The sequence below is a fragment of the Planococcus citri genome, chromosome 2 (assembly GCF_950023065.1).
Source record: "Planococcus citri chromosome 2, ihPlaCitr1.1, whole genome shotgun sequence".
Taxonomy (NCBI): Eukaryota; Metazoa; Arthropoda; class Insecta; order Hemiptera; family Pseudococcidae; genus Planococcus; species Planococcus citri.
In genome coordinates this window covers 55,404,124-55,416,919 of record NC_088678.1, presented here as the reverse complement: position 1 = coordinate 55,416,919, position 12,796 = coordinate 55,404,124, and the positions used below count along the sequence as shown (strand labels likewise).

The window sequence follows — 12,796 nt, the reverse complement described above, 5'->3', positions numbered from 1 at the left end:
ACATTGACCTGTTTTTGAACCGAAATATCGATTGACTCAAGTCTAAAGAAGTACAACTACGGCAAGAAAATCATCATCATTTCGAAAATCGGCATAGAACACGCCTACAGCGTATCGTAAAATGCTAGCAGATTATCGAGTAATAAATTCGCCAAGTCAAAGATTACACCTGTTAACCCCTTCAAGACATGAACGCTGCAATTCATCATAAACTGAGAACCACACGAACGTTGAAAAGTCTTACTTCGAGTCGAATTATTTATGCCTACAATAAAAACATCTAGAAGAAATTCCAGATACTGAAGGGAAAAATAATTAATGGAAGTGTCGCCGTTGAAATTTAACGCGCCAGATTAATTTAGTGAAAATGCTTTTTATGGATTAAAAGCAATTACCAACTTTTATTGAGGAATTGTCTCGTAAAAGTGGAAAAATTAAATTTAGAAGATGAACTTTTCGAATTAAAATTATTAGAAATTTACAATAATGTGAAAAATATACAAATGAAGATCTATCTATCTACTTATCTACCTTCCTACCTACTTACATTTTATAAAATAGGTAGTAAAAGTTACAAAATAAGCTGTTTATATGAATTCTTTTTTTCAAATCTTTGCCGCACGAATTTGGATTCCCATCAAAGTGATTATATTCAAGTTGAATAAGAATAGGTAAGTAAAGTGGGTATACCTATTCATGCCTCTACTAATAAAGACGAGTGATACTGCATGGTTTCAACGTTGTTGTAGGTGTAATGGAATCTCATGTGGGTGATATTTTTACAAACAAATACTTTTTTTTTTCGAGGAGTTGATAAATTAAATTAATGATACTCTAGGTATATTTTTTGGTTCTTTTTCCTGCTTCCTTTTTTTTCAAGGATTCAAATCATTGTTGACTTGAAAAATAACGAATAGACTTTTATAATAGGTTAGTAGGTAGGTAGGTGCAAAATTCTCAAAAAATCATCACGACAAGAGCCGCGAGTAAATGAATATGTATCAAAAAATTAATCCTATTATCCTAAAAATAAAAGTAATCAATCCTTACCTTTTGCAACGCTATTATTACATTCAACACGCTGTTCGTTATCATAAGGGCACATCGGTAATGATAAAACGAGTCAAATTTTCAATCCATTTTAATTAACGAAGCTTGAAAACAACGTCGATTTTATAATTAAAAAAGTTAATCGCGCGAATCATTTTGTTCTTCCAAAAAAAAACAACGTCTGAAAGAATAACACTCGGAAAATATTTGGTATAAAATCGCCTTCGAAAAAAGTGATTAATACACTGGGGAAAAAATTACAAATTTTTCATCAATATATTCCTGGAGAAAAAAATTGGCCCGAATAACGAGTTCGCAATTGGTCAACTTGATGAACCAGCGAAAATACGGTCAATCGGCGTGACGTTCATGATCCAACTGCCAAGCATGCGGCAATACGCTTCTGCTCGAAAAAGACAAACCGAAAATGTACTCCCGACAGTGGCTAACTAATTTTTCCATGGCAACCGTTAAAAACACCTATAATATTTTTTCGTTTGTCGCTTTTAGAATTCGTTGAAAATTGAAATTCTTTTTTTTTACTTTCTTTTCTCTTTAACAAATACCTATCAGTTTTTTTAATGTCAAAAGGTTAATAGTACTTAGTTTGTATAATGATGATTTTTCTAATGAAACGATTAACTGAGGGAACTGAATAAGTATTACAATTTCAGCATCGAGTTTTGTCAAGATAAATTTTGATTTTTTTTATTTACCTTTTTATTGGAGAAATTTGTTGATAGATTTCGATGCGGTGTTAAATTTTTTTTCCAACTGAATTTTTTGAATCAATTCATCATTAAATTATAATTAATGATAAGACTGATAAAAATATGAATAAATTTGTATTTCAACACTTTCGGCTTTATTATTGCATTGCATTACATGTTTACCTATTTATCTGTTTCAGTTGTGTTGTGATTTAAACTGCGATGAATACAGAAGAATGAGATGAGAAAGAGAAAGCCCGGAGCCGAGATAGAAATAGAAGTAGGGCGTAGGGCTGTACGGTTATACTTTTTTACTTTTTAGTTTTTAATTTTAGTGACAAAAATTACCTATGTACGAGTAGTTTTGAACTTTTGACGAGATTTTGCTTGAAAGATTTTGAGGCTATGGCTATACTACACATCAAGGTGGGATGAAGTAGCTCATCGTCAACTTTAAATTTTTAGTCCTTGGCCCTGGTGTGTGGTGTTGAATTTTCTTGATGGATTTACGGTGAATAGTGAATACTTTTATCATTTCCGATAATCTCTTCTTTTCCATCCATTTCCATAACCTTTTCCTTTCAAAAAAAAGCAAGCTCAACACTTCAACAGCTCAAGCAGTTAATCCTCAAAATCTTGAACAGTCGACCAGTCGTATATTCATGTCCTTTCCAAAGTTTGGTTTGGTTTGTCAAATCAAAACATCAAAAACATGTCAATTGGCAAAACAATTTTGCCAATTAATTATTAAAAACAAAAACAAAGAAAATCTTGTATGAATATTTGAATAATTTAATTTAAACTCAATCGTAAAATTAGAGAAAAAGCAGTAATACCGTCCTCAATACCGAAATTACGAGAATGAGAAGAAATGATAACGAAAATATCGACATTTTCATTGATCGATTGTGTTACAACACTGATAAACAAAATTTTTTGATGGCGCAAAGTTGTAAGAATTATAAATTTAAAACGCATTATTCTTTATAATTACTTCACTTTTAATTTATTCAGTAATGTTGACTTTAATGTAACTATTTCTTTCCAAATTTGAATGCTGTGATAAATTGTTGAAGACATTGGTCTTCAGGATATGATTTCATGTTTAGAAACTGCCAGTTCCTGAAGCAATTAAAATAACAGGTAGATTACTTACTTATCTATAAAAATTATCTTATTTTTATTGCACAATCGTAAATGAAAGATTCAGTTTCATCTCTTTTACGTGATGATTGAATATTTCATGAATTTCGTCTCTCGACAGGCTTGATAATAAACACTTGAATCACGTGTTTTCTGTACACATTTTTTATTGACAAATATTACGTAATAGATAATAACCGGGTAAATTCATTCATAAATTCAAATATGTACTCAGACGAATTAATTTTTTTTTACAGAAATGGAAACTCGCCGATCAACTCGACTCGTTCAGAAAGAGAATTCCAAACCGACATCCGTTTTTAAAGCAACTAATCAAAATACCTCGGACGATGCACCAAAATCTAAAACAAAACGGAACGGTTCCACTTCTCCTGTGCCGAATAAAACATCAAAATCGAGTTATTTCGATCCGGATTTTTCTGAAGAATCAAGCTCTGGATCTGATTCGCCTCCTGTGAAAAGAAGAGCTCGAATTGTGAGCAATTCTAAAAAATCAGCTAAATCTCGAAAACGTTATGATTCCGAAGACGAAAGCAGCTCCGACGAATTCGTCAAAAAACCGAAATCCATCACTGAAATTCTTCAAAGTAAATCTGAATTAAAGTTGAGCTCCGATGAATCTGATTCCAGCGAAGAATCTCCCCCTAAACGTAAAAAGAAATCGGACGGTTCGCCGATGAAAAAATTAAACACATCTGCGAGGATAAAATCCGATAGTGACAGTTCAGATGAGTTCGTAAAACCGAATAAATCTTCGAATTCGAATAACGTTACTAAAAGCGAACCTTTGGACGAACCAAATATTAAAGAAGAAGAAATCGAATCCAGTTCCAGCCAAGCTGAATATTTTGACTTTACCGCGCTTGTCAATAAAGTTAAAGCGAATGAAAACAGTACTCCTGTTGAAGAAATCATAATTGAAGCCGAACCGAAAAAAACAGAAAAACTAGAGAAACCGACTCCGAAAAAATCCAAAAAAGTTACCGCTAAATCTGAACCCAAAACTGAAAATAAAGCAGATTTGGAAGTATTTGAATTGTTAGCCATGGGAGAAGATACGGATATGTCTGCCACAGATATTAAAGAATCTGTTAGTCAATCTTCTCAAGAAAACTACGAAATACCCAAACAAGTAGAGGTGTTATTGGATGCTCCGGCGTTGAAAAAGAAAAAACAAACCGATTTAGAGATGACCTTACGACGTAGATTGAATTTTATTCGGCGCGAAAATCAAGTATACGTTCACAAAGTCAGTATTTTATGCTGGATTGCTCATGGCATGCATGTTAATTCCATATTAAATTCTCCAGAGTTGTTATCCTTGGCTTTATCTTTACTCCCGAATGATAAATGTTACCCTGCCAAGCGAATGGATATGGATTATTTGGGTAAATTGATCGACTGGTTCGTGAAAAAGATCAAACTGAAGAAAGAACCTGTAGATGACAGAAAAACCCAGCTCTCTGTTTCTTTGGAATCGCAACTTCAGAAAATGGAAGCCGAAAATAAGAACGATTTATGCTTTATGTTCATTTGCATTATCCGAGCTTTAGGAATCAAGTGCAGATTGATCGTCAATTTAAACGTCGTACCGATAAAACCAACCAGTGATCAGTTATTACCAATAACTGCGAAAAAAGACGCAGCTACACCGACCAGCACTAAAAAAATGTTGGAAAAAGAAAATTCGGCAAAAAGCAGCAAAACAAATGCCAAACCAAAAGCGGAAACCTCCAAAACGTCTTCAAAAGATACAAAACAACGATCACGTTCCGAAAACAAATCAGAAAAATCTAAAGAGAAAGAAACACCGAAATCTTCTCATTCCGAATCGAAACGATCATCTCAAAGTAAATCTGAAAAATCGGACAAAAAAGATACTATAACTAAAGAGGAACGATCGTCTCATTTTCAGTCTGAAAAATCAAAAGATTCGAGCTCTTCGAAAAATATTTCTAAAGAAAAACCCAAAACCACTTCCGAAAAATCCGATGAAAAAAGTTCTCAGGCAACAAAACGTTCATCTCGTTCTCAGTCGGCGAAATCCAGCGAATCGAAATCTTCAAAAAATGGTCCTCATAATGAGTCCACCTCCACAGAATCGAGTAAACAAAACACCGAAAAAGAACCTGTCAGAAGATCCGCTCGATCAAAAAGTTCAAGTTCGAAAGACCAATCAAAATATTTCGAAGAAGAAAAGTCTACTCGAAAATCCGAACGAATCACCAATTCCAGTTATTTTGCTAAAGACGCGGAAGATTCGAAAGCATCTAAAAGTAAAGAGTCATCAAAATCCAACAAATCTAAAGATAGCAAAAAGTCGACTTCGAAGAGCAAAAGTAGTAAAAAAATTGATCCTGAAAATTTGGTTGAAGAAATGAGTACTTCTGATGATTCTGAAGAAGACGATACTGATGCTACGTTTGTACCGACGAAAAAGAAGAAGAAAATTGATCGTCGTGTTCTATCATCCGAAGAAGACGTCACTGTCGAGGAGAAATCTGAAACAAAGAATAAGCGAAATAAATTGAATTACTGGCTCGAGGTATTCTTGGAAGCTGAAGAACAATGGACCAGCGTGGATATTGCGAATAAAAGTTACCACTGTACTCAGCAATTATTTGTTAGTATGATAGATTTTTTTAAGTTTTAAAATTCGAAGAGTAAACTAATGCATTTTTTTTAAATTACAGAATCAAGCTGCCCATCCAGTCAGATATGTTATTGCATTCAATAGTGATCAAACAATTAAAGACGTCACTAGAAGATACGTTCCTCAATATTTATCGGTGACGAGAAAACTCCGGGTTGATGATGCTTGGTGGAAGACCACCGTGAATCCGTATAAACCACCACAAGATCCTCAAAATAGAGAGGAAGACGAAGCTCTCGAGAAAATATTGGAAGAGCAACCGTTACCAACGGCCATTTCTGAGTTAGTATTCAATTTATACATCTTTTTGAATTTTGAATATTATTTTAAAAATCATAATAAATTGTATTTCTTTTAGATATAAAAATCATCCACTGTATGCTTTGAAAAGACATTTGTTGAAATTCCAAGCTATTTATCCGCCAGATGCTCCACCGCTTGGATTTGTAAAAGCTGAACCAGTTTATTCGCGATTATGTGTTGTGCAGTTACATGGCAGAGAAATGTGGATCAAGGAAGCTAAGGTGGTGAAAATGGGCGAAAAACCGTACAAAATTGTAAAAGGACGTCAGAAGAAAGATAAAGTAATTTTATTCATGTTTTCAACTTTGCTTTGAAATCCTACGTACTATAATGAGTTGTATTTTATAGTTTGGTTCCGGTGAAGGTCCTAAAGATCTGGAATTATTTGGCTTATGGCAAACTGAAGACTATGATCCTCCTACAGCTGAGAATGGTCTCGTACCCAGGAATAGTTTTGGAAATGTTGAACTTTTTAAACCTTGTATGTTACCCAAGGGGACTGTGTACTTACAAAGTGAGTTTCTAATTCAATTTATTTGTACATATAATGATCTCAATTCGAAAATCTAATCAACATTATTTTATTCGCAGTACCTGGTCTTATGCGTATAGCCAATAAATTGAGCATCGATTGTGCTGCCGCTATCACCGGATTCGAATACAGCACCAACGGTTGGTCGTATCCGGTCAAAGACGGATTTGTCGTTTGCGAAGAATTTAAAGATATTCTCTTGGATGCTTATAATCAAGTATGTAAATTTACGCATAATTCGAAAAAAAAAATTATTGAACAGATTTCCTCAATACGTAATTTATTTTGTGTGGTCCAATAGGAAGTTGAAGAAGCTGAGAAAAAAGAAAAACAAAAACGGGAAGAACGTGTTTACGCGAACTGGAGACGTTTAATTAAAGGAATGTTCATCAGAGAGAAACTAAAAAGGAAGTATAATTTTGGCGATCCAGGTACCTCTTCTGATCAAGACAAATCTGAATCGAAGTAATGTTTTCTACGCATATCCTGATTTTGTGAATTTTTATCTCTATGTTCCTCAAGAAATACATTCAAAAATGTACAAAATATTGTGATACAGTATTGGTAAATTTTAATGCGTTAAAACGATCATTAAGTGTATTTATCTCGTAGTTTCAATTCAAAGTTGTTCATTTCAAAATATTACGGATAAATAAAGATGTAATTTTCTGTTTCATAAGAAGTAAGGTACTCACAATATTAATGATTTTCCTCAGGTATTGATCGACATTGTGACGTTTTTTAATTATAATTTTATCGTTTAATACAGTGATTAATGTTATGCTCAGTATTATTAATAATAAGCATTTCTATGAATGAGTTTTCCTGTTGTGTTCAATTCTCATAGATTTTTTTTTCAAAAGAATACAACTGAACGATACGAAAATGATTTTTTTCCAACACAAAAAACTACAAAAGTAATTAGGCATTCGGAACATGTTACGATTGCATTGTATTGTACTTAAAAGAGTTAAGGATCAACAAATAACGTTATTGGTAAATGTGCATTCGGATTTCTATCAGTAATAACATCAGACTGCCAAGGCACTATACGAGGTTCTCCGTTACTTAAATCTCGCATGATAATTTCTTTGCTAAAATAATTGAACAAAAAATCATACGATTTCATTTTTAAGTATCGTAAAGATGGACAGCACTTGAAAATGGTCTTTGGGCGATCAATGTGGCATAAGTCCTGAAACACCAATATAAAATTACTAATACATAATTATGTATCATGTATATTTTACTCATTCAACTGCGAAAAAACGTACGACTATCTAAATGATGAAAATAGACTTACTAAGACAAGATGTTCAAGAAATTTTAATTCTCGACAGAGATTTTCCAATCCATCCTCGAATATTAAATCACTCATTCGCAATTTTTCCAATAATGGAGTATTTTGTGGCAACCAATCCAAATCGCATTCTGTAGGCTATGTTATTTGATTAAAAATCAGTACAAAAATATATTATCTACAAAAAATATTTCAAATTTATTACTTTACAGCCGTTAATTCGCAATACTTTCAGTTGTGGAAATTCAAATTTGGCGATCGCTTTTCCATTTATATCACAGTTGTTCAATTCTAAATGTTTCAAATCTGAAAATAAAACACTTCTGTCAAAATAGCTCAATGAACAATCAACTTGAATTTATTATTCCAGATGAATTTCTTACGTGGTAACTTCACGTGTTCAAAGGCAAGATTATTAATCCATAGACAGTCATTTAAAATTAAAGTTCTCAAATTGATCTGAAACAGAAATTATACTTTTAATAGAATTTTAGGACTATGAATTACGATTCATATCACGAAAGTGACAGTTTCACCTGTTTTTGAAAAATGAGCTCAGGAATCCTTGATTCATGTTCTTTACTAAAATTCTTAAAATGAAGGTATAAATATTCCAAATTATTAAATACACTGAGTAACTTGATGACTATATCGCCGGGGATGAGCGCCGTGGTGATATCCATCAATGAAAAGTGTAAATGTCGCAGTTTCCCATTCGCTGGCAAATTTTCAGAGTCGATACTACCGTCGGTTGTGAATTTATACCACGAAAAATAACACTTGAATTTTTTCAAAGAGGACTTGGATAAAATTCTAATGAATTCATCTTTAGGAATCGTTTGGTTATTAAAATGAAGTGCTAAAGATTCTAGATTAGGAATATGACTGAGTAAAAATTTGAAATTGTCAAAACTGCACATTTGCCAGTCGAATTCCACAGAAGTCAAATTCATCTGATGAGTAATGAACGTTTTGAACGTATCGAATGAATTTGGTCGATCACACTGTATCAATTTGAACTTTTTCAGTCTGTAAAAAAAGGGCAAAGAATTACTCGAGTGTAACTGCATAAAATAAAACATAAACCCGGCAATTACCTTATATTAGGAGTAGATGCGAATTCTATAAGATATTGATCGGCAGGACCACACATCGCGAGAGGACTTTTCAAAGTTATTTTTTCAATTTGTTTACATTTATGGCTGATATTTTTATAGAATGCAAAATATGTCACAACAGAATCCGATGCAAATTCATCCATGCTTTGATTATAAGGATAAAACCTTCGAAATACCCGATAATCACAATTCATGCGAACGTCGTCGAAAACTATTTTCTTTACGTAAGGATAAACGCTAATGAATAGATTGAATATATAATCGGACATCCAATGACAGCTCGAAAATTCCAAATATTCTAATTTCGGTCTCATTATTTTATCTGGTTCCATGTTATCCATGATTTCAAAATCGTCGGTATAACACTCGCAATTTCTAAAACACAATTTTTCCAGATTCACGCAGTTTAGCATTAGTTTTTCGATCGTTTTCGATGAAAATTTACAATCGACGAAACACAACGAGTGAATTTTATCGACATATGATTGTATACATGTTTCGAATTCATCATTCAAAGTTGTTTCCTTAAATTCGAAATTGTAATATGATGCGGTGTTTGGAAACGTATCGAACATTACGGTGAAAAGGTTGTCGTATATTGAGCCTCTGAACACAAATTTTCGATCTTTTAGTTTTATTAACGAAATATCTTCGCTGATTTTACACCATCTTGAACATACGAGCTTGGCACGTTTTAGTTCTTTACACGTTAAGTAGGAGAAGATTTTTACGATGAGCTGCAATTAGAAGGATGGCTATATGAATCTCTAGATTAATTAATTACCTATACAGAAAAGCTAAATGTACCTCATAAGGAAGGTAATCGAAGTAGTTCGTTGCTTCATCTGATTCCAAATTATCGTTCGGATCGTTTACGAACATTTTGGTAGCTATTCTAGGAACTTTTTCAATTGATACATTTATTTTATTGATAGTACTTGAAGCGAATAATTCAACTGAAGTTTGATTTTAAATTTCGCTGACAAATTATTTACTGGAAACACTAGCGAATGATAAGAATGTGTTGGATGATGGCGGGAGGGGCAGGACGAGGTTTTGTTGCACTAGGGAACTGTAACCCAGGTATGTCAGACGGCCATTTTGTTCCTGGTTTGACGAACTTAGCATTGCAGTATATGGGAATTCGGCAAACTTTAACCGCGTATATCTTCAAAACCGTGCATTTTTACAACTTTTTCATAATAACATTTTTGAAAGAGAATTGAACGAGCTTTCCAATGGTATGCTACATGTATCAATTGAAATACATTTAATTGTTTTGAATTTCAGTCATTTTTCAGCACTTCATTTTTGGGTTAAAAATAGTTTGAAATTGTGTGAAATTCACAGCATGTGCTCTAATTCAATGATTACTTTCATTCTATGCCAGAAATTCCGTCATAAAAACCTTGAATCGAAAAACAACAATTTTTTTTCGTGAGGAACAAAATGGGAGTCTGACATACCCGGGTTACAGTACCTTAGTTGCACATGGCGGGTCATACGGTTCAATCATGTTATCAGTTTGCATTTTTTCGTCATGAAAATTTTGATTTGATACTTTTGAGTTTTGACGTTTGATGAAATAAATTTGGAATGTGGTGAAAAATTAGGGGAAGTTAGTCCTTTGAGTATATAATATTACATGATAGAGTTAGTCCCAAAAGTTTGTTTTCTACGTTCGATTCTCTTCGTAAACTATTACAAGAAGGAAATCTAGATAAGCGAGTATGTGTTCCAAATACTTACCTATAAGTTTTAATTTCTATTTCAAAGCAGAAGACTTATTAAATTCAATTTCAGGTTCAATATATGATAGAAGTGATGTATCAAGTCAGGAAAGACAAATTCAAAGATTATCCAGTCCTAATGGGAGAACTTGATCTTATTGACGAAGAAGAACAAATCATGCATATGGTTTCTATTCATGAAAAATTCGATAATCAAGATATTCTGAGTAAATATCAATGCATACTTCCGTAAATAGGTATCATTATTGTATTACATTTATTTGAATATTTTTATTTCATTGCAGATGTATTTAGACACGATCCCGATCACGAAAAAAAACGAGAATAAATACAAACAGTTATGTAAAGAAATTTTAGGAGATGACGAAACTGACGACGATGATGATCCAGACTCTGATAAAAGTAATTGAACATCCGTTGCATGTTTTGTTGTTTTGGTTTATCTGAATCAACTCTGTAATTTTATGTTTGTATGTATTACAGATTTAATTCGAGACGAAATAGAAACTAATTTAGTCGCATTCCGGCGACCGGTCTATTTAACTATCAATAATTCGTTAGATTTCGAAGAATATGCACACAAGTTACTTACTTGAAATGCAAATGAAACCTGGACAAGAAGTAGAATTGTGTCACATATTTTTAGATTGTTGCACGCAGCAACGAACGTACGAAAATTTTTTTGGTTTATTAGCACAGGTAAAGTGTTTTTTACATCCCTTTCTCAATGTGAGTGTTTCCCTATCTTAAATTACCATTTTTGTTTTTCAGAGGTTTTCTCAAATTAACAGAATTTACATAGAACCGCTCAAACAAATATTCGTCGATAGCTACCACACAATTCATAGATTAGACACGAACAAACTACGCAACGTAGCGAAATTCTTCGCTCATTTGTTATACTCTGATCATCTGATGCGATACCGTAGACAGTTTTTGCCGTAATTCGACTAAGCGAAGACGATACTTCTTCTTCAGGAAGAGTGTTCATTAAAATATTATTCGAAGAACTGTGCGAATATATGGGATTGCTTAAATTACGTGTTCGTCTTTCGGATCCGTATGTTTTTTGAGTTTGTTTTTAGCGTGTATTCGAAATATTATCGCTAATATAATAAATATTCAACTTGCAGGGAAATGCAGGAAGCTGTCGAAGGATTGTTCCGTAAAGATAATCCGAAGAATACCAGATTTTCCATTAATTTTTTCACTTGGATCGGGTTAGGAGGTCTGACGTAAGTGATTCCTATGCATCCGCCGCTATATGTTTTAAGTAGGTACCTATTTGAAATTAATCCTTTTTTTTGTTCTGTAGCGATGATTTAAGGGAATGGCTGAAGAATGGTGCTGTGGAAAATGCTCCGCCTGTGATAGAATTTATCCAAAAAGCTGTACAAAAAGCAAAGAAAACTAAAAAATCTGCGTCTCCTGAAGAAAAATCAAAGAAAAAAGCAGTTTCTAAAGAAAAGTCGAAGAAGAAACCAACATCCTTAAAAGAAAGGCAACATGAATCAAGGAGAAGATGGTCACCTTACTTCTTTCTTTTCTTCATCCTCCAGTTCTTCGTCGTAGGGACGTATCATAATATCGTTTTTAGTGAACATAAAAATATGATTATCGAATTTACATATTTAATGCATAATTTGTGTTTTGACTTTTGATGTAAGACTTATGATTTAATGAATTTGCTAGTTCATTTTTAATTTTGTTTTTGTCGTTATTGAAGAGATGAATAAAAGTTGATATTCACTCTTTTTTATTTACGAGTAGTTCCTTCGACTCGTCTCGATTTCAACACGGAGAATGAGAATGTTCTTTCAATTTTAACTGATGCATTTTGATTTAAATATCATGTCAATCATGAATCAATGAGAGCAAATTTCACAGGTTTACTAAAATCATAGCACTTTATTCGGAAGTTGGCCATCAATTAACATCACGCAATTAACAATAAATTATCATCGATGTAAATTATAAATCTGTAGCCCTGTAGATAAATGGTCGATTCAAGCAATACAATGACATTCTAATATGTTCTGTTGTTTTTTTACTGAGAGCTTTAGCTATTGATGATCGTTAGAAAGTTATTCAGGTTCAAAGTTGTAAAAAGTAAAAACAGTCGCGAAGAGTACATAAATATCAAAATTTTGGATTAAAATTGCTCGAAATTTTTAGTGAGCACCTTGGCGTTCTACTAAAATAAAAAGCAAAATTC

At 33.0% G+C, this 12,796-nt stretch overlaps 3 protein-coding genes and 1 pseudogene across 3 annotated transcripts in view; 2 read left to right on the top strand and 2 right to left on the bottom strand.

The window, feature by feature from the left end:
• Window positions 1-1,459, bottom strand: part of LOC135836550 (uncharacterized) — a 77,854-nt gene extending 76,395 nt beyond the window's left edge. Inside the window, exon 1 of the mRNA XM_065351444.1 lies at window positions 1,051-1,459. The gene's annotated coding sequence lies outside the window, so the exon portion shown is untranslated. The remainder of the gene's footprint in view (window positions 1-1,050) is intronic.
• A 1,221-nt stretch (window positions 1,460-2,680) lies between these two features.
• LOC135836533 (DNA repair protein complementing XP-C cells homolog) lies at window positions 2,681-7,232 on the top strand. The gene is made up of 7 exons (XM_065351424.1): window positions 2,681-2,903; window positions 3,161-5,547; window positions 5,618-5,859; window positions 5,936-6,161; window positions 6,229-6,394; window positions 6,472-6,629; window positions 6,714-7,232. Exons 2-7 carry the CDS (start codon window positions 3,163-3,165, stop codon window positions 6,879-6,881), a joined length of 3,345 nt encoding a protein of 1,114 aa, XP_065207496.1. The 5' UTR covers window positions 2,681-2,903; window positions 3,161-3,162; the 3' UTR covers window positions 6,882-7,232.
• A 56-nt stretch (window positions 7,233-7,288) lies between these two features.
• On the bottom strand, window positions 7,289-9,904 carry LOC135836537 (uncharacterized). The gene is made up of 7 exons (XM_065351430.1): window positions 9,638-9,904; window positions 8,810-9,567; window positions 8,249-8,741; window positions 8,096-8,171; window positions 7,918-8,018; window positions 7,716-7,850; window positions 7,289-7,607 (listed from the first exon to the last, which is right to left on the bottom strand). The coding sequence occupies exons 1-7, from the start codon at window positions 9,710-9,712 to the stop codon at window positions 7,383-7,385; spliced, it is 1,863 nt and encodes a 620-aa protein (XP_065207502.1). The 5' UTR covers window positions 9,713-9,904; the 3' UTR covers window positions 7,289-7,382.
• On the top strand, window positions 9,904-12,340 carry LOC135836541 (pre-mRNA-splicing factor CWC22 homolog; annotated as a pseudogene).
• The last annotated feature ends 456 nt before the right edge of the window (window positions 12,341-12,796 follow it).

Excerpts from the sequence above, each read along its gene's own strand:
- LOC135836533 (XM_065351424.1), top strand. The coding sequence starts at position 3,163 with ATGGAAACTCGCCGATCAACTCGACTCGTTCAGAAAGAGAATTCCAAA. Across the intron at positions 5,860-5,935 it reads TTACCAACGGCCATTTCTGA|ATATAAAAATCATCCACTGT; the intron begins GTTAGTATTCAA and ends TATTTCTTTTAG. Across the intron at positions 6,395-6,471 it reads GGGGACTGTGTACTTACAAA|TACCTGGTCTTATGCGTATA; the intron begins GTGAGTTTCTAA and ends TTTTATTCGCAG.
- LOC135836537 (XM_065351430.1), bottom strand. The coding sequence starts at position 9,712 with ATGTTCGTAAACGATCCGAACGATAATTTGGAATCAGATGAAGCAACG. Across the intron at positions 8,742-8,809 it reads GCATCTACTCCTAATATAAG|ACTGAAAAAGTTCAAATTGA; the intron begins GTAATTGCCGGG and ends CTTTTTTTACAG. Across the intron at positions 7,608-7,715 it reads TTCTTGAACATCTTGTCTTA|GACTTATGCCACATTGATCG; the intron begins GTAAGTCTATTT and ends TTGGTGTTTCAG.